The sequence below is a fragment of the Tasmannia lanceolata genome, unplaced genomic scaffold, assembly GCF_043159265.1.
Source record: "Tasmannia lanceolata isolate RefF3 unplaced genomic scaffold, GAP_Taslan_0.1 ptg000018l, whole genome shotgun sequence".
Taxonomy (NCBI): Eukaryota; Viridiplantae; Streptophyta; class Magnoliopsida; order Canellales; family Winteraceae; genus Tasmannia; species Tasmannia lanceolata.
The window spans coordinates 14,938,815-14,966,046 of NW_027518695.1; the positions used below are offsets into that span (position 1 = coordinate 14,938,815).

At 41.2% G+C, this 27,232-nt stretch overlaps 1 protein-coding gene across 1 annotated transcript; it reads right to left on the reverse strand.

The window, feature by feature from the left end:
• Window positions 1-6,099: 6,099 nt before the first annotated feature.
• On the reverse strand, window positions 6,100-26,890 carry LOC143850828 (spliceosome-associated protein 130 A). Its single transcript, XM_077360090.1, has 3 exons — window positions 23,626-26,890; window positions 7,091-7,582; window positions 6,100-6,510 (listed from the first exon to the last, which is right to left on the reverse strand). The coding sequence occupies exons 1-3, from the start codon at window positions 26,638-26,640 to the stop codon at window positions 6,373-6,375; spliced, it is 3,645 nt and encodes a 1,214-aa protein (XP_077216205.1). The 5' UTR covers window positions 26,641-26,890; the 3' UTR covers window positions 6,100-6,372.
• Window positions 26,891-27,232: the final 342 nt, after the last annotated feature.

Genomic DNA, 27,232 nt, shown 5'->3' on the forward strand with positions numbered 1-27,232 from the left:
AATGAGAGAGAAGTCAGAGTAATGCCGTAATGGGACTGTTAGGTCTAAAATCCATCCATCCAATAAGTGCACACGAGACGTGGCACTTAGCTGACCTTGATGCCAAACTTGCCACTTGTGGTACAAGGGCAAGGAGGTCATTTCACCTATTCTCCATGTATATCAACCCCAAGCAAAGAGACTCAAAGCACATCAGGCTTACCACACCCTTGTTGGGACCAGAGTAGAACTCACCCTTCGTCATTTGGTGAGATCCACGTGTTACGAACCCGAATCGGTTTGCAACACAATTGATCTTCTTAGAGGGAAGATCGGCCTCTTGATCAACTTCGAGGGAAGGATCAACACGATCGATCTTCTTAGAGGGAAGATCGGCCTCTTGATCCACTTCGAGGGAATGATCAGTCCTCCTTTGTACACAAGACACACTTTGTCAAACTAATTTGTTCCTTCATTTCCATTAACAACAACATATGCTTATGTAAAGCACTTCATAATAAACATAGAAAGATCTTATTATAAGAATAGAATCCTATTCTAAATTCATATTCTAATCTACTACTAAATATATAAGATTTTTCCATTATTTTACTATCCGTAATAGTGTGAAAAGAAGGCCCGGCTCCAAGTTGTTCAGGAATAGTGGAATAGTGGCGTTGGGTTCAAAAATAGAAGGTTCTTTTCGTGGAGAACCAAAAGGTAATTCAGTTTCCATTCCCCGGACCGTTAAAAAACAAATTTTTTCCTTTTTTCCTTTTTTCCTTTGTTTTCCATTGGATCTCTATGATGAAATTAAGTGAATATTAGTTTCTTATCATTCAATGAGCATCTTGTATTTCATAGAAATTGGGGGCAATATAATCCTCACGTAGGGGCCAGCCTATCCAACTTTCAGCCTTGCAATGGCGTCTTTATCTCTTCATGTTAAAAAAAACAAGATTGTTTAGATCCGATGGGACTAAATCTCATCAAGGATCATCGTACCAAATTCCAATTGAAATGAAATCTTTAGGAGGAATCAATGGAACAAGAATTGATGAAACGACATCAATTCAAATCTTGGATCTTCGAATTGAGAATAGAAAACAAATAAAGTACGATTGGAATACTCGTATCAATTGTTATTGCATTCATTGCTGCTCCTCCGGAAGATATTGATGGTATTCGTGAACCTGTTTCTGGTTCTTTACTTTATGGAAACATTATTATCTCTGGTGCCATTAATCCTACTTCTGCAAGTCATAATCTATATTGGATTCCCAAATTTATTAATACAGGGTAAAATGCGAGGAATCGAAGAATTACGGATCAATGTACAAAAAGGGTTTCGTTCTGTGAACCAGAGACTACCATTGTAACTATTACGGATGTGCGAGGTCGGGTGGTTTCTTGGTCCTCCGCTGGTACTTGTAGATTAAGAGACACAAGAAGAGGGACACCATTTGCTGCTCAAACCACAGGGATGGGCTTTCTCTCGCTTTTGGCATAGTGGGCCTCCCCATGACTAGCTATCTCTTCCTTGCTCGACTTTCCAACTTGCCTTTTCTATTGATTCCTACGGATTGGATAAAAAAAACGATCTGATCTTATTTTCTAAAATAACAAAGTAATTTATTCCATTCTAAATGGGACCCATCTAGGCACATATCACCACGTGCCCCAAAATTGAATATAGAAGAAGATCTGCAAATGAAATGGCAGACCAATTGGCTAAGCAGGGGATTTGCTAGTGTCCATCGCAGAAGGCATTTCGTGGATGGTCTGTTGCATCTGACAGCAGTGACTTCGTGAATGAAGACAAAATCTGCTGAAAAGTGAGCCTGTGTGGCTGTTGTCAGATGCAACAGACCATCCATGAAATGCCTTCTGATGGACACTAACAAATACCTATTAGTAAATGTCAATTTTCAAAAGAAAAAACCGAGAGCAAAAAAGCAAACGCCCTAGAGAAAAGGCCAAGTTTAGCAACGACAATTTTCCTAAAAGCTCAAAAGTTTAAATAGAAACTGAGTTCCATGAGAAAACTCAAAGATCTCTAAGATAGATATGGAAACTCTCCACGCTTGGAAGAGTCCCCGCCAGCAAGTGGTTAAAGATTTTTCAAAATCAAGTGTTATGTGGTCAAAACAAATTTTGAAAAATGTTTTCTTTTAGTTGTTTTGGAAAAGGAAAAACTATTATTTGAAAAAGTTGCTTTTTGCTTTTGCTTTTGGAAATAGTGTAGAAGTGCATTGAAAAGATAGTTCCACATTGCTCCAGAGAAAAGTTGGAGATGGGCATATATTAGTTCACCCATTCCTTTCTCTTGTTTGTGTGCATGTGGGGTCTTAGCCATGGTTGAACCACGGGAAGGTGCAACGCACCGTCAGCGTTCGCGCACGCACGGCATAGGCAATGGGCTATAGGGCGCATAGTGACGCTTTATTGGCGCTTTTTTAGGCGCACTTTGCAAATTTGAGCCTAAAAAAGCGATTTGATTTTCAGATTTGATCTGGACCGTTGGATCTTGACAATTGTGGATTGGTCTAGTGGGTGGGCCGAATAGGTCATAGGCCCATCAAGCCCAGTGCCGAATAGTTCGGTTGGGTTGGGCTTTGATTCGAGCCTAATGGTCGGCCCAGCGGGCCCAGTACTCCTACGGTCAGTGGGTGCGATCCATTGGGTTGTGTCCCTTCCCCCAACGGTCAAGAATCTAGGGGGTGTAATCTGTACCGTAGATGGATCATCTAACGGTTATTGAGGAGGACGGTATTTAAAATATCCCAACAGTCACCCCAGGATCGATCTGGATCATTGAATCACGTATGAGCGTGATCTAACGGCCAGAATTCAAACCGAACTGGAGAGACACTATTCAGGGGTGCTTTTCACACTGAAAAGTCACCATAGGCTCAATAAAAAGTGCAGAACCCGGCCATTTCAAGACATAAATGAGTTTACCCATTTCTGGACAAATTCTAAAACTTCCAGTACACTTTAACTCTCTTTTCTATCCCACCAAAGTTATTTTTCTACTGTTTCATTCTTGTTTGTCTAATTACTGTTATACTGCAGAAACAATAATTAGATTGATTCTCTAAGGCTTGTTATTCTCTAAAGGGCATTTCGGATTTGACTCTACTTGTGCATAGCATCGTCAAATATAGCAGGACATTCCTACTGGCTTCATTGTATCTTGGAGGCAGTTCGCGGATCTCCTTTACACACTTCTAGTGGGGACAAAATATCTCTTAAGGAAAGCGATTTCGCGCCTTGAAGCAAACCGGTTTCTATTCTTTCTTCTCCAACCGATTTCTATTCTTTCTTCTCCAACAGATACAAATTATCCCCAACACAAGTTCCAAAGGACAAGTGAACAACAGTATCGTACCATATTTTCTGCTACCACCTGTGACGGTGATTGAATGAGAAAGACATTTTTGAAATGCAAGTCTTCCACGGTAGTTGAGACTTCCACGGTAGTTGAGACGATTAGTCTATGCATGTCTCTTTTGGAAGTAGGTAACACATGAATGTGGAGGAAAGGTGGCTGCCCAGGATTTATTGGTCGACCGCAATTTCCACCTTACACACTGAGCTCCCGTTTCTATTTAGCTTTGGTTTCAATGGTGACTGAAAAAGTTAATTTTGTAGAGAATTTATATGGTGTAAGATGGGAGCATTTTTCACAACTTGTTTTACGGACTGCTTCATAGGCTAATCCAAACCATCCATTTGATGGGTCACAATGTAAATAGGTTGTGCCCCAAAAATTATTTCCATAGGATGATCCCAACCCTCGATAGAGGTATGCAGTTCCTCTGTAGATCGGAGGACTAGGATCTTCCTATGGAAATGATTTTTTGGGCACAACCTATTTACATTGTGTCCCATTAAATGGACGGTTTGGATCATCCTATAGTATGGGCCATACAGTACTTTTTGACGACTTAAATTCGAAAAGATTATGTAATTATCAGTCGGGTTCGATTTTCAACTTAGTACCAAAAAAGACAAAACTATCCTATATTGTGCATTTCCCCGAATTCTACCACAGGTGATCAGCTTTTTCTTCACCCCAACGCACTGAAGATATTGACGTTTCTAACTTCTATCGAATTGGTCTACTTCAACAATTGATGCTTATACGAAACCTCCCCTCCCACCTTCTTTAGTTTCCCACCTTTACCCGAAACCATCAAACATAAAACTTGACCGCCATCCTCTGCTACAATCTTGAAGCTTGGCATCACAATTCGAAGACTACCTCTCTCTCTCTCTCTCTAACTTCATCCTCCTCTATAAGGAACAGAGTAGTGAGGGCTTTTTTCTACACCCATATAGAGGAGAAGGGACTTTAATCGTCACAGCCATTTTGTGAATGAGACAAGCATTCCTGCGCTGCAGAGTAGGGAGCTTAACTGCGCTTAAGTTGTTTATAAAACCTCCTATTGGTTCCTTCTTATGGACCCGCTATACGTTTCATAAAGGGACCCGCTATACGAACCTATGGGAGGCTTTATAAACAACTAAAGCACTTTTCTCTCTGTGAATTAGTAATTTTTCTCTGTTGTTTTACGGAAATATCTTGTCACGCAATGTTTGGGTCCTTGAACATCAAGATGAAGAACTAGAAAACTAGGAAGACAAGGAAGACAACGCGGAGAAATCAAAGATAATCTTTTTCTTTTGCTGAGTGGTCGTGTTTTCTTTGATGTTACGTGTTGTCGTTCATGACTGTAAAACGAAGACCCTCCAAACAGCAGAGAAAAAAGGAACTGCAGTAAAGATCAGACAGGATTTGCATCTTGCTAGTTTTTTTTATTTCAGACTCATTTTTCATCATAAACCATATATTTTCCGAACAATATTACTTTCCGGTATATACCGCCTTTTGCCGGTCGTCTGATCATCGAATAAGATATAAAAAAGACTTCATATTTTCGTGTTCAAAACGTCTTACTTTCCGTCCAAAGTTTGTTAATATTCTTAAGTACGTTAGTTATATCTCTAACCCATTTACAGTGTTGAAGTCATTGTTTAGGAAGGAAGAGTTAGTGCCGTCCCGACGGCTTGCATTCATTACTTAAGGTAAAATCCCTGTACTTTCCTATGAACCTTACATGTGAAGTCTGCACCGCCATCGTCTCTGAGTGTTTCAAAACATGTTACGTCGGTAATTGAGATATTTACTATGAAAAATTATGGGTTTTGTTCATTAAGGTGCAGTGGAAATGTAAATCTACACATTGTTTGACGAAAAAGACTCAAGAGCCAAGTAAAACTCTTAATCCCTATGTAAATTTATTGTAGATTTACATTTCAACAAACGGGCACTGAGTAACAAAATCCAAAATTATTTAGGCGACAAATGCATCTCGATTTTCATCGTTCTATCCCCTCCTATTTGCGACTATGTACTACTCACAGGTCGGTTTATTGGTACTCAACATAAGGCCTTGTATACATGGGGCGGAAGCGTAGAGCTTGAGTTGGCCAACAGTCAACTATTGTACTCACATGCCCTGGATAATCCAAACCATCCAATCTGTGGAAGTCTCTATAATAGCCGTCCCTCTACGGATTGGACACGTGGGACCATTCTATTTAGTTGATTCTCAGATCCTACCAGTCTCGTGATGAAGAGAAGATGCCTTAATCATCCACTTCCCTCTATAGATCGAACGGTTAGGATCATCCCATGCTGTAGATTCTAAGATCCAGATCAGGCTTGTGACAAACAGAAGTCTAATCCGGTCTTCAACTAAGAAAGGATTGGATCATTGAAACATGTGGACCCTTGTATTTGTTTAAAAAAGAAAAAATACTTTACGCGAAGACACCGTATAAAAACTCCACTTTACTCTAACCCTAGCGTATAAAAGTTCCCATCAAAATCTTTTTCACTGCCTAATCAGCCCCACTTTCAACTGTTAAGAAGTGGTGGATCAAGTAGGGGAAGCAGAGCCCACTTCCCATCTCTTTCAAATAGGGCCCAATACCTAACACTATCAGATTGTAATTCATAGCAGAATTACAGTGGGCAGATTATCACTTGTTATTCTATAAAATCAATCCATGTCAGTTCATTACTCAAATATTGGATATCCAAAGCAAGTGTACAGGCAAAATCATAGTTAGAACTCTGCTTTTTGTAGGCAGTAATGTCGAGAATTCCACTGATGATAGAAAACAAAAACAAAACATGGCATTTCTCATACACCACACCCTGAGTGGCAATGAAATATCCTGTTAGCATCCTAGCAGAAATGTCCATTACCTAGTATTACACTCAGACCCAAAACAGCCTGAAGAGGAAAGAGGTTCATTAAACTTAAAAACTGATAGTAATCAAGACTAATATAACAAACTAAGTGCTTCCAAATCCTCTTCTCAGATAATCCTATTTCTGGCATCTTCAAGTTTCTTCAATATTTCACCTGGAGTTCTATCAAGTTCATCAGCGATCTTCCTCTGCAGATCTGGAGGCAGTGTCGGGAACTGTTCGCAGAGATCACCATCAATTACATCCTGCAGAATTTTTCAAACATCTCAAGGTTAATTTAACCCTTCTTCCAAGAGAAAATAGGATAACAGTTTAAACATTTACAAGATTGATGCATCATTGTTTTTCTGTTTCCTTTTACCAACGAGAATATTTATTAAGAAAGCAGCAAAATTATAGCAAATGTTTGAGACAGCCACAAAGAGTTTAAAAAACAGAGAAAATAACAGAAGAAAAATGAGTAGGTAAAAACGCTAGATGACATGTTCAAGGCAGACAACCACCCAACAACAAGGGGTCACACTACTAAAAACTATACTTTCGTTCCAAGATTGATCATTCAAAACCAATTTCAGGGTATCAGAAGATCTCCATGTTATCCTGCTGTTTAAAAACTCTTTTTCTCAGATAACTCCTGATTGAACTCTTATGATTCAAAAAATAACCAAAAAACTAACAGATTAAAAAAGAAAGGGGTCGAGCCTCTAGCTCATTGGTAAAAGGATTTGTTCCTCAACCAAGAGATCCAGGGGTTCGATCCCAGCTTACCTACCAAAAAATAAAATTAAAAAAAGAAGAAAATATTCCCACAAGCTCAGAGATTACCTTGACTGGAAAATATGCAGATCTATAGGCCATATGGTCCCTTCCGCACAGAGGAGGATGTTCCTGCCTCATATGCATCTCCAAGTGAGAAAAGAAGTCCACATCCTCCCTGGACGTGAACGCAAGCAATGCCCCTAAGCTTCCCATTACAGTACCATAGATGATACACTCACCACCTCCGGGTATGAGAGATGCCTTCTGCAAGGACGTGACAACATCACCTACATGGAATTGTACAATCTCCTCTACCTTGTTGGGGGCCCCATTCAGTTTACCCTGCTCCCACTTTATCTTACCACCCGTTGGATCCTCTTCAATTTCGTCTGAAACATCCTGCGGTAGCCGAACAAAGTATACATTCCCAAACTTGTCTGCACCCGCCATGGTGTCAAAGTCTATGTGGTATGATGTCGTAAGCCATCTAGGCACGCTATCGTCGGCAAATATATACAGCTGGTTTTCATCCCGTCTATACTTACAATAGTGGAATGACTGTAAAGAAACATCCAATGCACAGCCAATCAGCACCATGAGGCATGGAATATGATAAATTAACATATTAAAGATTTTATTTAATAACTGGAAGTAATGCAAACTTACAAAAAATCAATTGAAATGAGGGAGCATAGTGATGTCAAAGTCATATTGCCATTTAAACATGTACTACTACTACTACTACTACTACTACTACTACTGAGTTCAAAGAAGATTGGCTCATCTTCGAAAGAAAAAACTTTTATAACAAAAATAAAATTTGGGAGATGATTCCCCCCGGATTACGTGCCCCCCTTTTAAAGGGGGTGAAAAAATCATCTCCCTAAAATTTCTGCTATATTTATGTTTTCTTGGGATATTGGGCCAAGGTTCAGAACCATGGAAAATCCTATTCATAACATTCTGTTTTTATTTGTTTTTTGGTAATCAATGGTCCCAACCCCCAAAATCATATATCCGCTAGACAAGATGAGGTAATAATCATTCTAGGTTCGAGAGATCAGCTAGAGATCAGTGAAGACCAGCATAAAAATTTTGATCAATTAGACTGTTATCTTTACAGAAACAGATCTTATGACATTCATCATAGAATTCAGAGAATGTGTTCAGGACATAAGGGTGGAAACATGGAAAATGGTGGCAGAAAATGATGAGAAAAAAGGGTTAGGTGTAATTGATCTGGCCAGAGGCTTTTTGGAAGTATAAACTGCATAAAACTTCACTTATCTAAGAGGGGACGAGAAGTGATGCATGATAATCCTCAAGTGAAGAAGATACAAAAACATATATGCAAGAAAAAGAAAAATAATGCAAGAGCATGTGGAGCCTAAATGAGGATTGCAAAAGACAAGAACAAGAGTTCATGGTTGCATGACCCTCGGCCACAGTGAAAGCACCCTGTTTTGCCGATTGTAAGTTTTGAATTATTCTTTCGATGATCTATGAGGCTTCAGCCTTAACGAACCGCCTTCACAAGAGTTGAACTGGCCTATTAACAATGACCTATCTTGCCTACAAGGCCCAAAGATGAATGACCTAAATAGAAGATATTCTTCGTAGGTGAGAGTGTGAAGGGGGAAAGAGGATTACTAGAGGTTTACAAAATGAATTTATTGTCGCATATCACTCCTTGACTAGAGTGTAACTAGCTAGTCCGTTGTAATGATCATTGGATGATCTTCTAGTCACTAAAGAATTGACCATTCACATAATTGTGAGAATGTGTTGTGCAGCAGAGGAGACAATGGCTCATATCTTTACTGACTATATCGATTTCAGGGGTGATATGGTATTCGACATCCTTAGCCTAAACGGACCATTTGGACTTCTCCAAATTATATATTTGTTTGTGTTGAGTCTTGGGCTTTCGCTCCATGGCCCACCTACTACCTAGGATCCTATCTCCCCAGGGGTTATTGTGGTTGATTTGGAAAGATCTTCAAGGGAGGGAGGGCGGAAAGGAGGGGAGGTCCCCTCTAGTCTCTGGTTTGTTACGACTTCTTTTGAAAGTGGCAAGGGTGCAACACAAGGACTTCCCACGAGATCACCCATTACTACTCTTTCTCAAGCACGCTTCCAGTGCATTTGTGCTAGTGTGATGGCACCTAGTATCAGGTTTGTTATACTGACCTTTGATAGATCTAGCTTAGGTGACCAGGCCCTGGAAGGTGTTGGCGGTCTCCTTCATAGAACTGGGAGTGTCATGAGGTAAGATTTTTCAACTCTATCGGTGAGATTGATTTGAATGAGGCGGAAGTCATTTTCCGATTTTAAGAGGGATTCGTCTTGTGGACTCTTGGTGACTCACTCAATGTCATCCATTGGGAGAAGGATGGAAAGGGGTTACCATGGAGATTTGTGAATGCAATGAAAGAGATCTTCGTCTCAATGGACAGTCAAGTGGCGTCTATTCCAAGGTTGCCAGAGCGGGAATCGAAGGCTCCCAGGGAAGAATCCTGCTCAAGGTTGCCAGAGCGGGAATCGAAAGAGGGAATCGAAGGCTCCCAGGGAAGAATCCTGCTTCCTTGGTCTATTCAACATGTCTTCTACTCCTCTAACAGTGAGGTGGATTGGATTGGTTGGTTCGCTTCGGAAAGAAGAGCAATGTTTGAGGTGTTTGATCACCTCCCCATTTTGAGGGGTTCGCTGTTCCTTTTTCCTTTTTTGGGTGTAGCTCCTTGACTAGCTCAGTCAAGGTTTCTCTTTTCTTTATTAATAAAGCTTCACCTTTAAAAAGGATAAAAGAGTATGGCATAGCATAGGCATGCGATAACCTAAGTTGTGTAAATACTCCAATGATAAACAAAGTAAACTGAAGATGGTGTTGGTTAAGAGTAAGTCAAGTCATTTGTAGACCCAATTTTTTTGAATTCCATTAATATAGGTAAAACCCTTTGTTTAGTGATAGGTAATAACATTTTTTAAGACGGTGAATAAATTAAGTAGGGAGAAGAACTCCCAAGATCGAGATGGTCAAGAAATAGTGGTAGGTAATAACATACTTTACATTAATGTGTGAAACACCATGAATCACAATAGCAAGGCCAAATATGCCGCTATGATTACAAGATTTCGCATCCCTCCTGATGACGAAGTAGGTATAGTAAAAATTTGGGTTGATAAGAAAATAGGGTATATGCTGAGGTCAGATGGTTGGAGGGATGTAATGTCAAATGACACTCTGAAATAAACTTCTTGATTATTACCATTTTAACAACAATAGTAATAGAGCTCATGATTCTTGACCTAGTGAATTATAATCATAATATTAAATTTCCACCGAAACTGACAAAGACCGAAATGTTTATGTTTCTGTGAAATGTAGTGTACTTATTTTGTATAAATATTTATATAAATTACATGCGAAATGTGGTATCTACTAAATTATCACATGGGCATGCAACAACGCATGTCATTAGCTGTTCGATCTATTTAAATCATTATGGGTGTTTTTTTTCTTCTGCATAAGTGATGATTTTTTAAGTGTGGATTTGTGCTTATTCAATCACTTCCTAAGGTTACATCTTAAATAGTCATCATTTGCATATGGTTTCATACATTTTTCGGTATAGTGTGTATTTATGCTTATTATATCAGTTCCTAAAGCTTCATCTTAAAAAGTCATCATTTGCATATATTTTAGTAATTTTATAGGATTTCTAACAAAATTTCCATCCAAAACCACGTGTCTACATTTCCATAGCGACCAAATACATGCGGAAACTGAAACCGAAACCTTGATTGTAAGGTGTGAAATCCTTGCAAACCCAATTGCTCACAGGGCAAAGTCAAACAAAAGCATTTTTATAAATTTCCATGCTTATCATCCTACAAGGACAATATTTTTGAAATAAGATGATGCATATAATTCTGAAGATGCAGGTTTTAAGTACATGTACAAGTTGATTGACAAGGTGAAAGATGAATTCAAAGATCAAAATGCAGTTCATATAGCCAATAATAATTCCAAAAATCATTAGGCAACTTGTACAAGGTAAATGTAGAGGAGAAAGTATCTATATTTGGCCATGTGCATTCCATTGTGCAGACCTGATGCTAGTGGATAGTGCAAACATTAAAACTGTCAAGAGACAATAGAGAAGATGAGAATGACTACCAATTTCATAGGTGGTAACTATTATAAAAAGAGAAACGGTAAAGGAAAAACTTAGGACTAGAAATAATTGCAACTTATTGCTGCAATGCAACATGTCCTCATAAGACCGTAGATGAGGATAAAATGATTCACAACCCACCCCCACACCACCACCCCCCGCTTGCTCCTTCTATTTTATCTTTTGAAAGTTAAGGATGAAGTTTGACCCCTGACCTCAATTTGACACATTTAGGGGCATAACCAAGGTTACCTGGAACGTGGTTCGTTTCCGGTACGTGGGACGGGTATGGGGTACAATGGTAGCCCGGTACGATGAGGGTAGGCTAAGTCAGTTGGCTATTTTAGCTCGCGGTCGATTTGGAGTGCAAACCTGGGTTGCTCTGGTACTCTATATATATAATTCCATATATTTTCACAAAAATATCATTATGTAGTCCATACTACATACAATTAATAAACAAAACCAAAAACCTTGTGTATGCCGGTATGCCACTCATATATATTCAAAATGAAAATTCCAGTTCCAATCCAATCCAATCCATGGACGGCCCAGTGCACGAGGCTCCCGCCATTGTGGGGTCTGAGGAGGGCTACATGTACGCAGCCTTACCTCTGATTTGCAAAGAGGTTGTTTTCGTGACTCGAGCCCGTGACCACTAGGTCACAATGGAGCAACCTTACCTTTGCATCAATTCCAATCCAATCCATAATACATAAAATTTGAAGATCTCCAAATATCACTAAATTAAGTACCAACATATATTGCATTCTCGATCTTAAATGAAAGCAAACAGAGAATAACTACCCAGTTCTGAAATAAGAACATAAAAATATGAATAAACTAATAAACTATTGTGCAACTCTCTTTTCCTAGTCCACCGAAGTGTTCCCTCTCTCTATGCATATCTCCCTTTCGTGTGGGTCGCCCGGGTCGCCATTTTTGGTGATCCAGGTCGCAAACGACCCACGTTTCGGGTCGGCGACCCCGGATCGCGGGTCGAAGAGTGGGAGGGCGATCCCGGTAACTTTGGGCATAACCTTTAAGGAAATGCTTATATCAGGTGAATGCATTTTTTGAAAATCTTAAAATTTAGGGTGTAGAGGGCGAGCCTTGGCGCAACGTTAAGGTTGCTCCATTGTGACTTGGTGATCACGGGTTCGAGTCACGGAAACAGCCTCCCTGCAAAGCAGAGGTAAGGCTGTGTACATCTAGCCCTCCCCGGACCTGGTGGTCACAGGTTCGAGTCACAAAAGCAGCCTCCCGGGCGAGCCTCGGCACAACGGTTAGGTTGCTCCATTGTGACCTAGTGGTCACGGGTTCAAGTCACGAAAACAGCCTCCCTGCAAAGCAGAGGTAAGGCTGCGTACATCTAGCCCTCCCCAGACCTGGTGGTCACGGGTTCAAGTCACGGAAACAGCCTCCCTGCAAAGCAGGGGTAAGGCTGCGTACATCTAGCCCTCCCTTTAAGGAAATGCTCATATCAGATGAAGGCATTTTGAAAATCTTAAAATTTAGGGTGTAGAGGGCGACCCTTGGTGCAACGGTAGGTTGCTCCATTGTGACCTGGAGGTCACGGGTTCGAGTCACGGAAATAGCCTCCCTGCAAAGCAGGGGTAAGGTTGCGTACATCTAGCCCTCCCCAGACTCCCGCAATGGCGGGGGCCTCGTGCACTAGGCCGCCCTTTTTTACAAAAAAAAAATTGGGTGCGTTCGACAACCATTCCAAAACCCGCTTTTCCGCATTTCTTAGGTCCGAGAGAGAAAAACAAAAGAATGGTATTCGTTCTAAAAGAAATTGTCACATTTTTAGGTTACCAATCAAATGAATGCATTTTTTGAAAATTTTACAATTTAGGGTGTGTTTGGCAACCATTCCAAAACCCGCTTTTTCACATTTCTTAGGTCCAAAAGAATGGTATTCGTTTTTTTAAAAAAAAATTGGCACATTTTTCGGTGGCCAAGTTACTAATAACCGCAATTCTTTAGAGCGACAATTTGTCGCTTTTGACAATCCAAAAACACGATTTATCGGGTAGTATAACCCGTCATTTACTCTTACGCCCTTTTCATCTTCCTTCTCGTCAAAACCAGGTTGAACCCTCGACAATGGCGAAAAGGGCACATCCCTCCCTCCCTCTGCATTTTATTTCTTCTTTCTGCTCCCATCCACCCTCGCTTATTTCTGAGTCGGCATGGACCAAGAGAAGGTGGTGGTTGAGCCATCATCATCATCGACTGAAAGTTGACCTCTTTCCAAATAGCTGGAAGAGGAACGGTCATCTGCCTTTTGTTTAATACACCCTTTGCTTTTCAATTTTGAGTTGAATATGCCAGTTTGTGAAGTAGTAGTGCAGTAAGCTATTAAAAAAAAGTTGTGTAGTAATCCATAGTGTTCTTGTGTATGATTACTACAATTCTTATCTATTATGTATTTGCTTTAATATAGATGTTTACTTTGGGGCAATCTCTGTTTTTAAGTCTTGGGATCATTCCTTTTTACCTTCGCTTCGGCGTCAAAGCCTCTACCAAGCCCCGGAACTCTCAATCTCAAAAATGGAATACCCAGGTTGATCAGGCTTCATGGACTTGTGATAATATTTATGTGACAATTAAAATCTGGAATTCAATTTTTTGTCACATGCAAATGCCATTCTGCTCAAAAGAAAGGAAAATTGATTCTTGGACATCGGTTTGCCGAACATGATTCTATTGCCAAGAGCACTCAAAAAAATCCATTCGGATTCTTTATTCCACAATGAGAATGAAGGGAATGGTTGCCGAACACAGCCTTAGGATTAAATTCTTACAATACAAATCCAATCTTATGGATTTCGATTTTAATCCCATGATTGAATCTTAATTTATATGAAGCTCTCTGAGCCCCTTCTCTATTTCCATTGTTTCTTTCAACAAACCTTCGATGAAAAACCCTAAGGCACTCAAGCAAAGAACCACTTGGCTTGTACACCATAAAAATAGTTGAATCACAATCCGAGTGGGGCATCAGAAATTAGAGAAGCGAAGGGAGGAGGACTGGCAGTGCCTGCGGTGTCGCTACAATAATTTCGGAGGGCGGCGTAGCTGTAGAAGATGCCCGCAACCCAAATTGTTCATTCCCTCCTCTTCCCGCACATCTTCTGGAATGGAAAGGAAGCCGCCAGGGCAACCTAATCATGATTGAGACATTAGATCTAGTGCATGGTCTTGCTCTCCCTGTTAATATGTGAACTTTATAATTGTCAATGGTGTCATAGGACCCGAATCCCCTCAAAATGGGTTCCTCGCGCTACATCTAAAGAAGAATCTCTTGGTGGTGAGGTTGATCTATGGCCGGACACGGGTAGAGTCTCTAGTCACAATACTCCAGGGATTCCTCTTTTATCTATCTCGGGCAGGGAAGTGGATGTGCGAATGGGTTCCCTAAGAGCTTGCTTGATAGGAAAAAAGTTAAACCATTATGAGACCCTGCAGGAACTTTGGGAATGGGCTCAGGAGTCCTGGAAAATCCCATCCTTACATTGCCCTTCTTTGTTGGCGCAAAATGAAGTCCTTTTTATGTTTGAATCAGAATCACAAGCATTACAAATCCTCGCTAAAGGACTTGTGGCTTTGAATAAACACCTGCTGTCCCTCTCTCCTTGGACAAGGGGTTTTATTCAAGGAGAGGAAGTTCTCTAGGTTCACTTCTATGGCATCCCCCTACATGCCTGGTCTGTTTCTACGGTAGAGGCTTTAGGGGGCCTCTTTGGCAAGGTAGTAGAAATTAAGATGGAAGGAAATCACTGGAATTGTATGAGTTATGTCTTAGCTAAAATTCTAGCCCCCCGCTGGCTGTTCCCTATTTCCGGTGTCAAGCTCAGGATTCTAGACCAAACCTATACTATTGGGGTTGAACTTGTGAAGGAAACTCCTTTACCAGCGGAGTGCTTTCTGACGAGTAAAAAGTCTACGTCCGGTGAGCCGTTGGATCCCGTTTGGGGTTCAAATTCAAATTTCCCAGTTGGGTTGCCCAAGAGTGTGGCATTAGGGTTAGCCTCTTCTCCTTCTTCCTGGTTTTTTTAGATTGATTCCCTAGTTTTAATGGTGTTTCTTCACTGGATTTAGCTTCCTCTCTTCAGATTTCCCTGTTTTATTAGTTAGCTCCTGGTTAGTTCTAGTTTTGTTGTTCTATCATTACACCACTCCTATTGATCTGATCAATTCAGACATCTGGTTCTTATGGTCCACCTCCCCTCAGTTCAGCTATGTTCAGAATTGTTAACCTCAAATCCTAACAATGAGACCCAGCTTCAGTTCAGTTCGGGGGAAGATTCCACAGATGCAGACCAACTTCCCCGCTCCTTTGCAAACCTAAAGGAAGGCTGGTCTCCGGGACTTCATCGAACTACTCTTTCTGATGGACACTCTCCCCTGGTTCTTTCAGATTTACCAGTTGATGATGCCTCAAAAGCTCTTGGGAAGCACATCCTTGATGAGAACTTGGAGTCTGAGAATGAGACTTTCTCCTTTTCTCAGTTAGTCAAGTTCAAAATTGACTCCACACCCAATCCAAACAGAAATTTACAGAGAATCAGATCTCATATCACAAACGGGGATTTCAACCAGATCAGAGCATCAGTCTCAGAAAAAATGAATTTTCTGAAAGAGGTAGAAAAGGAAATAAGCAAAGATCAAGAGTCTTCATGCAAGAAAAAGAAAAAGCATGCCAGAAAGGGAGCCAGGAGATCTGCCCATAAAATCATTAATGAAGACATAAGTCTCTTCTTCCCCCGTTTCTCTGGATATTCTTCTCCGGCCTCCCCTTCAACCTTGGCTGAAAAATGCCTCACCGGAATACCAACCTGCTTTAATCCGGAAACCTCCTTGGGAGGACCCCTGGACACGGCAGTTTTCCCATCTTTGGTCCATGATTCACCTCCCAAGGCACCCTATGTCTCTGATTTGACTGCTCTAGCTGAGTCAATCAGCTATTCTGATATGGTAGGTAGAAAAGTTTTAGTCGGAAAGGACACAGAGCCTTCTTCTCTGCCTTCTCCTGCGATTAGAAATTCCAGCCCTGGATCTGAGAAAGGTGCTGGGCAGGTAAGTTCTAAATCTAATGAGAAGATTGATCCCGAGTCAGTCCAGAAGATGCAGACCCTTTCCTTTTGTATAAATGGCCAGCTTGAAAACATTCCCTGTACCAATGAAAACCATCCTCAGCCCCCATTAGCTTATAGTACAGATGGCAGGCCCTCTGTATTGATAGAAAATCCCATTGCCTTCCCATTGTCTAAAGGGCCTGCTCCTCTTGCCCTTTCTGCTGATAGAAGCATTAATTGATCTATTTCTGGCAGCAAGCATCCAAAGGCTCTTGAAATTTCAAACGACCCTTCCTGCCTAAATTGCATTAAATGCTCTTTGAAAGATGAGCCTGCTTTCCAGGGAGTGCTCTCATCCGATTCAGACCCTCTAAAAAATTTGAAAAACTCCCTTTCCCGCCCAACTCTTGTGAATCTATTCCCCCCTCTAAATCCTTATCTGACAGAGAAGGAAAAGGTTCCAGCTCATTCCGATCCTTCCGGCTCAGCTCCCCCCCATCTCTGCAACTCCCTCAGCGCCGGCAAACTTCCTCACTGAAGGAAAATGGAAAGATCTCTTCGGAAAAAGTTCATCCAAAGCCTTGGACACTTCTGTCCCATTCTTTACTCCAGTGACATCTACAGATGGAATCCAAAAGGCAGCTTTCATGGAGGATGACTTCAATGAAGCAAAGATCAAATGGGAAAACTGTCTCCTGGGCTATTTTTTGGGATGTAGGCCCTACTACACAGCCTTAAAAAATCATCTTCTAAGAATATGGCAGCTGAAAGGAGATTTTGAATTAATTGCCCTACCTAATAGTTTCTTTTGCTTCAAGTTCAACATGGAAGAAGATTGCATAAAAGTCTAGGAATATCCCACCACTTATGGAGGTCGTGCTCTCATCCTGCAGAAATGGTCGGCGGGATGTGCTATGGAGAAGCTGAAACTCTCAACAATTCCAATTTGGATTAAATTTCCAGCCCTCCACCTCAAGGACTCCAACTGGCATTGGGAAACTATCTAGCATTATTGGAAAGCCCCTAAACATGGACTCCCACACTGCAGAGGCCTCCAGATTGCATTTTGCTCGTGTCTGCGTTGAAATATCTGCTGACAAGGTCCTACCTGATGTAATTCACATCCAAACCCCAATTGGTGATGAAACCCAGATTGTTGAGTACGAATGGAAACCCAACCCTTGCAATCTTTGCCAAGATTTCAGCCACTCTTCTGATAAGTGCCCTCTAAGCCACCCCCAGCCCAGGCAGACCATAAAGCAGTAATGGGTTGCCAAGAAGCCGAGTAGTGCCCCTGATGGAGAGGTTACCAATGTTCAAAATCAAAGCAAAACCCATCCCCAGAGCTATAAGGATGCTGATGCTGATCCTGAGCAATCTAAACTGGTCAGTAGAGAACCCCTGCAAAAGAAAGAATCTGCAATTTCTCCTACTTCTCTTATTAGAATCCATAAGAACAAATATTCAGCCCTGCAAGATTCGGATCATTCACCCATCAGCATTGAAGATCACCACCATGGTTGCAACTCAATAGTTCGATCCGAGAACCCTGGCATGAATTCTAATCTTGGAGATTGGCAATTAGTTCAAAAAAGAAAGACAAAGTCTCCCTCCCTTCTCTTCTTAGCATCTACCTCTTGCAGGCTCCCTTTCATCCCCAAGTAGGCGTAGGATCTGCTTACGGTCCTCTTGGGTTTGTTTGGGTTCTGCTCTCTGGTTTATTTGGGCTTAGATTCCTTTGCTTCTTTCTGTTTGGTGTTCTTGTTGTTTGGTTATCTCTTGTCTAGGCCGCTTTAGGTCTTTGTTTTGCTGGTTTCCTATTCCTTGGAGCCTCTTTTTTCTTTGTTTTGTTCCCCCCTCATATGTGTTTGGGGTTGCTGTCTGCTTTCTTTTGTTGTATCTTTCTTTTTATTTTAATATATCTGGTCGGGGTCTGCCTAACCCCAGCTTACCCATCAAAAAAAAAAAGAGTGTCCCATTAATATGCTCTGACAAAGATGTGATGGGACCTAAAGAGAGGTGTGGAGACGCCTCTGAATTGTTGGTGGGTCCCAAGAATAATAAGCCTACAACTCCTAGACAGAACTCTTCTTTTCGTCCTCTCTCTAGAGCCAGGAAAAGTGGTGACTCTCGTGCCCCTGGCTTTAACCCACCGGTCACGAGGTCATTTCAGGAAAGTCACCTTATGAATTTGTTTGGAAAAATCTTGGTGTTAATGTCAGGATCAAGAAGGCTAACCTGTTGAAGCTCCAAAAAATCCTCAAGTCTGGCAGAATTGGTCCTCTCTAGCTATTTTTGTAGCGGTGGATCCTGAGGCAAAGATGTTGATAAGAATTATAACATATATGGTTGCATTGTCTAGGGGGTTGGGCTCAGCTTTGGTCGCTTTTCTAGTCTGGGGACTATTCTCTAAATGGTTCGAGGTTCAGCCATAGGGTTGGGGTAGTGATTCTTTCCTTAGTTATTTAAAGGTAGTTTGGTCAGGGGTCTCTCTTGGGAAGGCGTGAAAAGTCCCTAAGATGAGACGGCTCGTTTAAAGTAAATTTTAATGTCTTTGTACTAGGTTTTCGGGATGGGACACTTTCAGGCCGATTCATAAGACGGTGGCGTATCTTATTTTATGAATTGAGTGGATTTTGCAACGTTTTAAGTGTATCCCACATTCCCTTGTAAGTAAAGATGGAAGATCAGCTTCCCTTGCAGCAGGAATCATCGTCTTGCCAAGGGGGGCGTAAGAGAAAACTGTTCATAGAGCTCATGGTGTTGGAAAATATCCTTAACAAGATCAGAAGGATGTCCTATGATGAAAGGATAGCCTCTTCCAACGCATCTAGAAAATAGTGGAAATTGGAAGAGAGTATGGGATTTCTCGAAGGAGATGGCTATTTCTTACATGGAGGATGAGATTGAATCTCGAAGAAGTTCAGACTTTTTGGAAAGGAATCCGGAAGAGGCGAGCCTACCGATTTCCCACCTTCAAAGTCTACTTGATGAACTTGGTAAATGCTCCTCTTAGTTGATATCCTAGGAGGTTGCTTTTGTTTTAATCATCGTTGGAAGCCTTTGCGCTAGACAATAGGCTAGGGGCCCACTCGAGGAGGGATATAGATAAGTCCCCAAAGGAATTGGGGTTCCTTTAGTATTCACATTTTTGGGTCCCCGAATTTTTTTGGTCTCGGATGGAAGAACATGAGGGCTGTAGGTTGAATTAATCCTAGTGCAGGGCTTTTGGCTTGAAACGGTCGGGGAAAGCTCATGTTCGTCTAGAGTGTAAAACTGCACTGGTTTGACTCAGGGTATGCCCTCGTCAATCCTTTTCGATACTATGTAATGTTAAGCGGGACTCTGGTCCCCTTTGTAATTATTATAGTATCAATAAAAAAAATGTCATCTTTCAAAAAAAAAATTATATGAATCTTGTATGAACTAGCTCCAAAACTATTGTCTATATAAGACAAGAATCAAGAGCTCTATTACTATTGTTGTTAAAATGGTAATAATCACGAACTTTATCTCAGAGTGTCCTTTTGACATTACATACCTCCAACCATCTAATCTTTTAGCACAAACCTTAATGCTTATCAACCCAATTTTTTACTATAACCAACTTGTCATTAGGAGGGACGTCTTGTAGTTATTGGTGTCATATTTGGCCATGCTATTGTTTTTTTTTTCCTTCCTTCTCTGTCGCCTTCCTTCTCATGAGAGGGTTTCCAACGACTTCTAATGCAGAAAAGGAAGGGGGTCTTTTGAAAGAAAGTCCTATTTTAATTTGTAAAAAACTTAATTAGGACAAATCACATGAATCATATGAAGTATGAACGTACAATTGACGATTGAGTCGTAAGATTCAATCGAGAATCGCAAGATTCATACAAATTAAGATTGTGTTAGCATAGTATCATATTTCCACCGAAACCGACATGAAGAAATGTTTCTGTTTCCATCCCCCACCGAAATACATGCTGAAACTGAAATGCATAGCGAAAACATGGTATACTATACCCGTTTGTGTTACATAATTATATTTATATAATCGCATGTGAAATGTAGTGTACTTAATATGTGTAAACATTTATATGAATTACATGTGAAATGTGATATGTAGTAAATTATTAGACATGGGTGACAGTGCAGTGCATGTCACGAGGTGTTCAATCTTTTCTAAATCATTATGGGTGATATTGTTGCACATGTGGTGATTTTTTTTAGTGTGTATCTGTGCTTATTCTATCACTTCCCAAAATTTCATCATGTCAGCATTTGCATATTTCCATACGTTTTCGTAATTTTACAAGATTTCCACGGTAATCGAAATGCTTCCGTTTTCGTGCCGATCGAAACCGAAACCAAAATTTAAAACCTTGCCCAAATATGGCATTGACAAGAGTCCCAAGCCTTCATTAATTGGCTTGTTGTGATCGAAGAGTACCTCAACTAGTACAAAATATCTAAGGACAGTAGAGTCAGGTTCGTCGGGATGAAGTTAGTCGATCACGCTTGCATATGGTGGCAAAATTTGGAGAATAAGCTGAATGTGATGGATCACCCACCCATAGTTCAGTGGCGAAAGATGAAAGACAAACTGAAGGAGATGTACCTCTATAGATTATCAGAAAGAGTTGTACAATCAGATGATCACTTTACAACAAGGTTCTCTAACCGTTGCCGTGTAAACAAAACAAATTCAAGAAGTTGACCATGAGATAACATGCACCTGAAAGCCCTCCCAAATAATTTCACACTACAAGAACGCGTTGTTGCGTTCAGTGATCAGAAAAGAATTTGCCCTCTCACACATGTTCGATCTCGAGGATACTATTCATAACGCTCAGGAGATCAAGAAAGCCATGCGGCAACCCACTACGAGTCAGTTTACTCCGCAAGGTGAAGTAGACACTGGTTGAGGGCCCAGACCGACGCCTACTACTCAACTGAAGACGAAAACGCCAAGAGCCCACTATTGAGCACCATCGAGCACCGCGCCAACCACATCACCTACAAAGAAGGCTCTCGTAAATGAGACTGCCAAGAAAGAACCAAGCAATAACACTTGTTTAAAGTGCAACAGCAAGGGGCAATATTCTTTTTGGTGCCCTACGAGAAGTCTTCATGGTGTTGCCAAGGCAAACATTGAGGAGGTACCTGAAGACGATCCTACTCCAGAGGATGAATATACTGATGATGGTGAGGCCCTGGAGAACCTTGACACATCTTTAACTTGCATAGTAAGGCAGATCTTAACAATGCCTAAAGAAAAAATTTATGAAGATTGACTCGAAAGTTCAATTTTTCAAACCTTGGTCAAGCGTGATGTCAAGGTATGGAAGCTTATCATCAATGGTGGAAGCAGTGTAAACACTTTTTCCCAATCTACCTTTGACTATCTGCAAGTCAAGGCCGAGCCTCATCCACGGCCTTATAAAATTGCGTGGGTTGACAAGACCACACTCCCGGTAATGCAATGTGCCATTATAAATATATCTTTTGGCGCTTACCGTGACTCGATTTGATGTAACATAATACCCATGAACGTCGCACACATTCTATTGGGAGATCCTCGATGTACAACCTAGATGTGCGATATAGTGGCCGAACCAACACAAACCAAAGCAGATTATCCTGAAGCCCATGTTCATCGTGGATATCAGGAGTTGTGAAAAAAGTGAAATCGACAATTCCGAAAAACAATACACTGAATCTAATCGCTGTTTCCGATGAGGAGTCACCTATCATGCAAACCAACGAATCCGTATCAAAGCCACCAATGTCGATCCCTTCCACTTAGAATACGAAACTAGAACGCAAACCAAAGCCTCTTTCGCCGTACAATTTTGTTCCGACAATACTTAGCCCATGCACAATATACAGGGATAAAGATGGCGACAATCTTTATTCAATAAAAGGGCGGCCCAGTGCACAAGGCTCCCGCCATTGCAAGGTCTCTGTGGAGGACAATCTTTATTCAATATGCCAATAAAAGAAGTGTCGCTCAACAGAGTATGCGAGAGCTTCCGTTAGTACCAAAAGACATGGAAGATGTAGCGGGAATACACATGTAGCCATTTATCTCCCCAACAGTCGTGAAGTCCAAAGTCTAAAATGGAATTCCATATCCAAATTGTGCTCAACAGTAGATACAAGTCTATACTAATTGAATTCAAGATCCAAATTGTGCTCAACAGTAGATACAAGTCTATACTAATTGAATTCAAGATCCAAATTGTGCTCAACAGTAGATACAAGGGCTAGACGTATTTACTGCGATGGAAGTACTTGGTTCAATGGAAGGGAGAGCCGGCAGCCTTTATGTACTCATGCACAGGCCATGACTGATGAACTCCCACAAGTGACACCAACCACTATAATCGATGAGGTCAAGTCTTTTCAAACGGGGGAGTATGACGGGGACCATCCCTAGCCATTTCAAATGTGAGGGTGTCAATATCATTTTTGCCTATATTATTATCAACATTATCCCAAGTAGTTTTGAAACTTAAGCTACTTAAGTGCACACAGGGACCACGTGATTTACGTGAGAATTGGAATAGTAGTGTTCCTAATGTCATCAAGAATCCTAGTTGCTATTTGTTTAACGAAAGACAACTAGAGATCTAGTTTCCTTTTTCGTTTTAAGCAACTAAAAGTAGGTTTTCCATTTTAAAGTGAGTTACTTGTTACTTTTTTCTACTCCCTTCTCTTCCTCTCCTCAGCCCATCAACTGCATCTATAAACCACACTACAACCTCATTGACCATCAACAAACCTTCCCCTCGTCCTTGCTACCCTTCAACCTGTATCACTTTTCTTCCCCCACCGAATCCCAACCTGAAGCAATCTTAAATCCCACGAGTAAACTTTAACCTATAGCCAGGATGAAGTCCTGGACCCGCAATCTACTTCTTGCATTGATGACCCCACCTGAAAGGCTGAAACTTTCCCTAGCCTGTCCTAGTACCCCTTTAAACCCTAGATAACCCATAACTGAAACCTCTAAAACCTGCTACATTTATTGTATCGGTCTATGCGCAAACCTATAACAATCCAGATTTACTGCACATAGACCCCATAAACCCTGCCCTTATAACATTCCTAATTTCCTTCCGCTACCTAAAATTTACAGACCCTTTAACCTGAAATAAAACCAGTCATCATATCATCATTATAGACCCATCTTGAACCTGTGAAAATCCTTGTTTATTGTGGATTAATTTACAGTGACATGATTAAGCGTCTTTAGCAAAAGAAATCATACAAAACAAAGCATATTCATATTCGATGCCATAAAATAATTTTCATTAGGAAAAAAGACAGCACAGAGAGAAATTGTAAAAGACGATACCTCTTGGATGTCGCCAACATAAATCCTGTCACGATATGTGTGAATAGAGATAATTGTATTGGGGAAGAGCTTGTTTTCACATTTCCTGAGCAATCTCCTTTTTCCCAATTCATATAATCTCAGCACGGATCCAATTCCAGCAAGCAATCTTCCTTGGAACTGGCACAATGCGAGAGGGACACCTTCTACTTGGGTCTTGTGCAGAAGTTCAAGGCCTTTTCCATCCTCCACAAACCTATAGATATGAATGAACCCAGCTGAGAAACTTCTCTTGGGCCAAAATTGCAATGCCTTCGCAGTCCCAACAGCCAAGAGAGTTCCATGTTCCTTATCATGAAAATTCACAGTACATATGCTAAACGCAGCCTCATTATCCTGCAGCTCCAGTAGACATGTCGTTTTTCCTGACCTTGGGTCGAGAACTCTGATGCAAGACACCCACTTGTCTGACTCTGCCTTTGGATAACCGTACTGTTCATCAGAAAGAGGGTCATCTTTCTCCTCTCCATCACCACCATTCTCCATCTGCTCCTCATTTGTGTTTCCATTTTCCTCGGCTCCAACACCTTCCAAGCATTCTTTTCTCGCAACTTCACGCTCTTCTGCAGTGAAAGCTCCCTGATCGCTCTCAATAACAACCAATATCTTTCGCTTGGGATGAAGAACGAACTTCCTCGGAGTATATCTCAGAGGAAATACTGTCTCATTAAATGTTTCCCCTAGCCGCTCAACAGTGAAAACCCTCAATAGATCTCGAGCCACAGCAACCACACCTTCAGCACACTGATCAGATGAAAACGACGCAGCATATTCCAGGGTCTCATATGAAAGAGGAGTCAACAAGAAATGCCCCTGGTGAATATAGCCGAGCCAAGGCCGACTTGATAAACAAAGCATTGCTCGTCGGCCTCTTATAATGGCAGAGAAGAGTTTTGGGGCCCGCAAACCCAAGAATCGCGAACGGGTATCCGAAAGCTGACCCGTGACCATATCAACCACAGTTCTAAAAAGAACACCATTTTGTAGACCTGCATTAAGGAAAACACTAGCAGGGTGATCAGCACCATCCTCTCCACCAATTGACGCTTGAACTTCAAGTAAGAGAAGTGACTCAGGAGGCGAAGAGACACTCTGTACACTCAAAATCTGCATACAATCATCAGGGTCCAAAGATAAAATACGAATTGTGTTGTCATATGAACCGACAGCAAGAAAACGAGATCTTTGTCTTCCTTCTGGTACTGGGGCAATGTCCAAACATGCGACATCTCCAGGCATTTCATGCTTTTCGACCTCCATCAATTGACCTGTTGAGTCCATCTCGAAATAGATAAGCTCCCCTCCACTTAAAGCAATTACAACTTGCAGTCTGTTAGAACCAACTTTCACAATAGTCTTCTTTCCCGGTGTTTTCCACTCATTAATACGCCCATCCTCCCTTATATGCCTAATACCATTGGGGTGAACTTGCATCAGAGAATCGTCACCTAACAGCGAAACAGAAAGGGATGGAGTCGTATCAAGAAACCCACTATCACTTACTTCTTCAACTGTCTCACCAATCGAAAGCACAAGAGTCACGTTCGCGAAAGATACAACAATGTAAGCATCAAACTCATCATTTACGTTCTTTTTCACTGTCCACACAGCACTAGGAGTACCAGGAAGTGCAGACACAGCCATCTCACTAATGGCCAAACCAGGTCTCAGAATCCGTAGAGAAGAACGGGGTCCACGGCCACAAAGTGTGAAAATCTGAGGTGTTTCTTCCTCGAAAAGATTTATAACTTTCATATCCATGATGGGCATTAGGCTCCCAATATGGTCAATCCTAACAAGATTCTTAAGTCCCCTAGGTTGAAAAAACACAGGCTGAAAACCTTCCTCAGTTTCCATTAACGTAGAAGATGATGACTCAACATCGGCCCCATCTCCTATCGCCTTAAACTGATACAAAGCATGATTACCAAACTCCGACGCAGCAAACAAAAAACCCGTCTTTAAAACACACATCGCAGCTGTAACAGGAATAGTATCAAAATACTTAATCTTCAATTCACTAACATGGTCATTATCATGATCTAATGTTACCTTAAATATATCACCATACTCAGTCTGCAGCAAAAAGAAAAACATAGTCTTTTGTCTATGAGTAGCCGCGGAAACTATAAGCACACCACGCTCCGCAGGCAAATCCGCTCGCCGAGGAATCACAGCCCGAACATCAGGATGACCCTGATTCTTATAAATCACAAAATTCTCAGCACAAACAAGAACCCCACTTGGTCCATCACCCCCACCCGGAACAGTCACAAGCATATTAGCCCCATTATCGATCGGTTCAGACCATTTTCTCGAAACATGATTAAGACCCAAATCAAGCTCATAAAAAGTCAGATGTTTTTGGGCTGCATTCGCAGCCCGCCCAGTCGAATCCTGATCAGCCTCCGAGTAATCAAGCTCAATCGCAGCAAAAATCGGGTTATCAAAACCACAATCAACACCAGCAACAGAGTAAACAATAGTATAAGACTTATGAGCTTCTAAAGGCGAAGATATAGTTAATCTAGCAGAAGTATCCCTATTCAAAACATAAACAAGTTTCTGTTTTTCGCACGCACCGATCATAACAGCACGCCCTTTCGGATCAACGGCGAGATACTGACCGGGAACGATCCTACGGCAGCCTGATTTTCCAAAGGTTTCTTGATGAATCTTATCGAAAACGTTTTTTTCTTTGTTGTATTCAAGGATTACGATCCGACCCGAATCCGAACCTACAACGACATAATCTTTCTGAGAACCTGTTAACCTAAATTGGGCTAAGGATCTGATTGCGCCAAAGACTTCTACAGAGAGGATGGTTTGGATTTTGCCACTCTCGTCAGGGCGTAAGAGATCGAGGACTTTTCCTCTTGCTACTATGATTTCTTGAGATTTTCCGCCTAGAAAGTTACCGTTCGTGGCACAGACTACGCCTGTGGCCTGTTGTAGGGTTAGGTTGTAGAGATACATGATAAACCCTAGAAATTTTCAGAGAGAGTGTTGGAAGAGATTCGGAATCTCGAAACCCTAGGAAGGGTGAATATAAGTAAAAAAACTAGGTTTGGGAGCATAGAAGTAAAATTCTTAGGGTTAGGTTGTAGAGATACATGACAGAATCAGCGGATAAACCCTAGAATCTTCAAATCGAGTGCTGGAAGAATGTCGAAATCTGTAAGCCCTTAAATTCTTCGGAGAGAGAGAGAGAGAGAGATAGAATGAACCGAACGCATTTTATATGGTTAAGCCCTTATAGTCCCTTATTTTTCAAAAAGTAATGTACGGACCACACTATAGGATGACCTAAAAAATCATTTTCATATGATGATCCTAGCCCTCCGATCTATATTGCTTCCTTAATATGTAGTTTCTATATAGATCGGAAGGTTGGGATAATCCTGTAGAAATGATTTTTTTGAGGACAGCCCGTCATATGGACGGTTTGGATCATCCTATAGTGTGGTCCGTACAGTACTTTATGAAAAATAAGGGTCTTTAGTTTAAGGGCTTACCCCGTAACATATAAACCCTACTAGAGTAATTTTTGCAAATAAATGATATCCCT

What these genes read in the sequence shown, in the direction of transcription:
- LOC143850828 (XM_077360090.1), bottom strand. Translation starts at nt 26,640, where the DNA reads ATGTATCTCTACAACCTAACCCTACAACAGGCCACAGGCGTAGTCTGT. An exon ending in ATGTTGGCGACATCCAAGAG is followed by an intron (nt 7,583 to 23,625) that starts GTATCGTCTTTT and finishes GTTTCTTTACAG; the next exon opens with TCATTCCACTATTGTAAGTA. An exon ending in CTGCATATTTTCCAGTCAAG is followed by an intron (nt 6,511 to 7,090) that starts GTAATCTCTGAG and finishes AAAATTCTGCAG; the next exon opens with GATGTAATTGATGGTGATCT.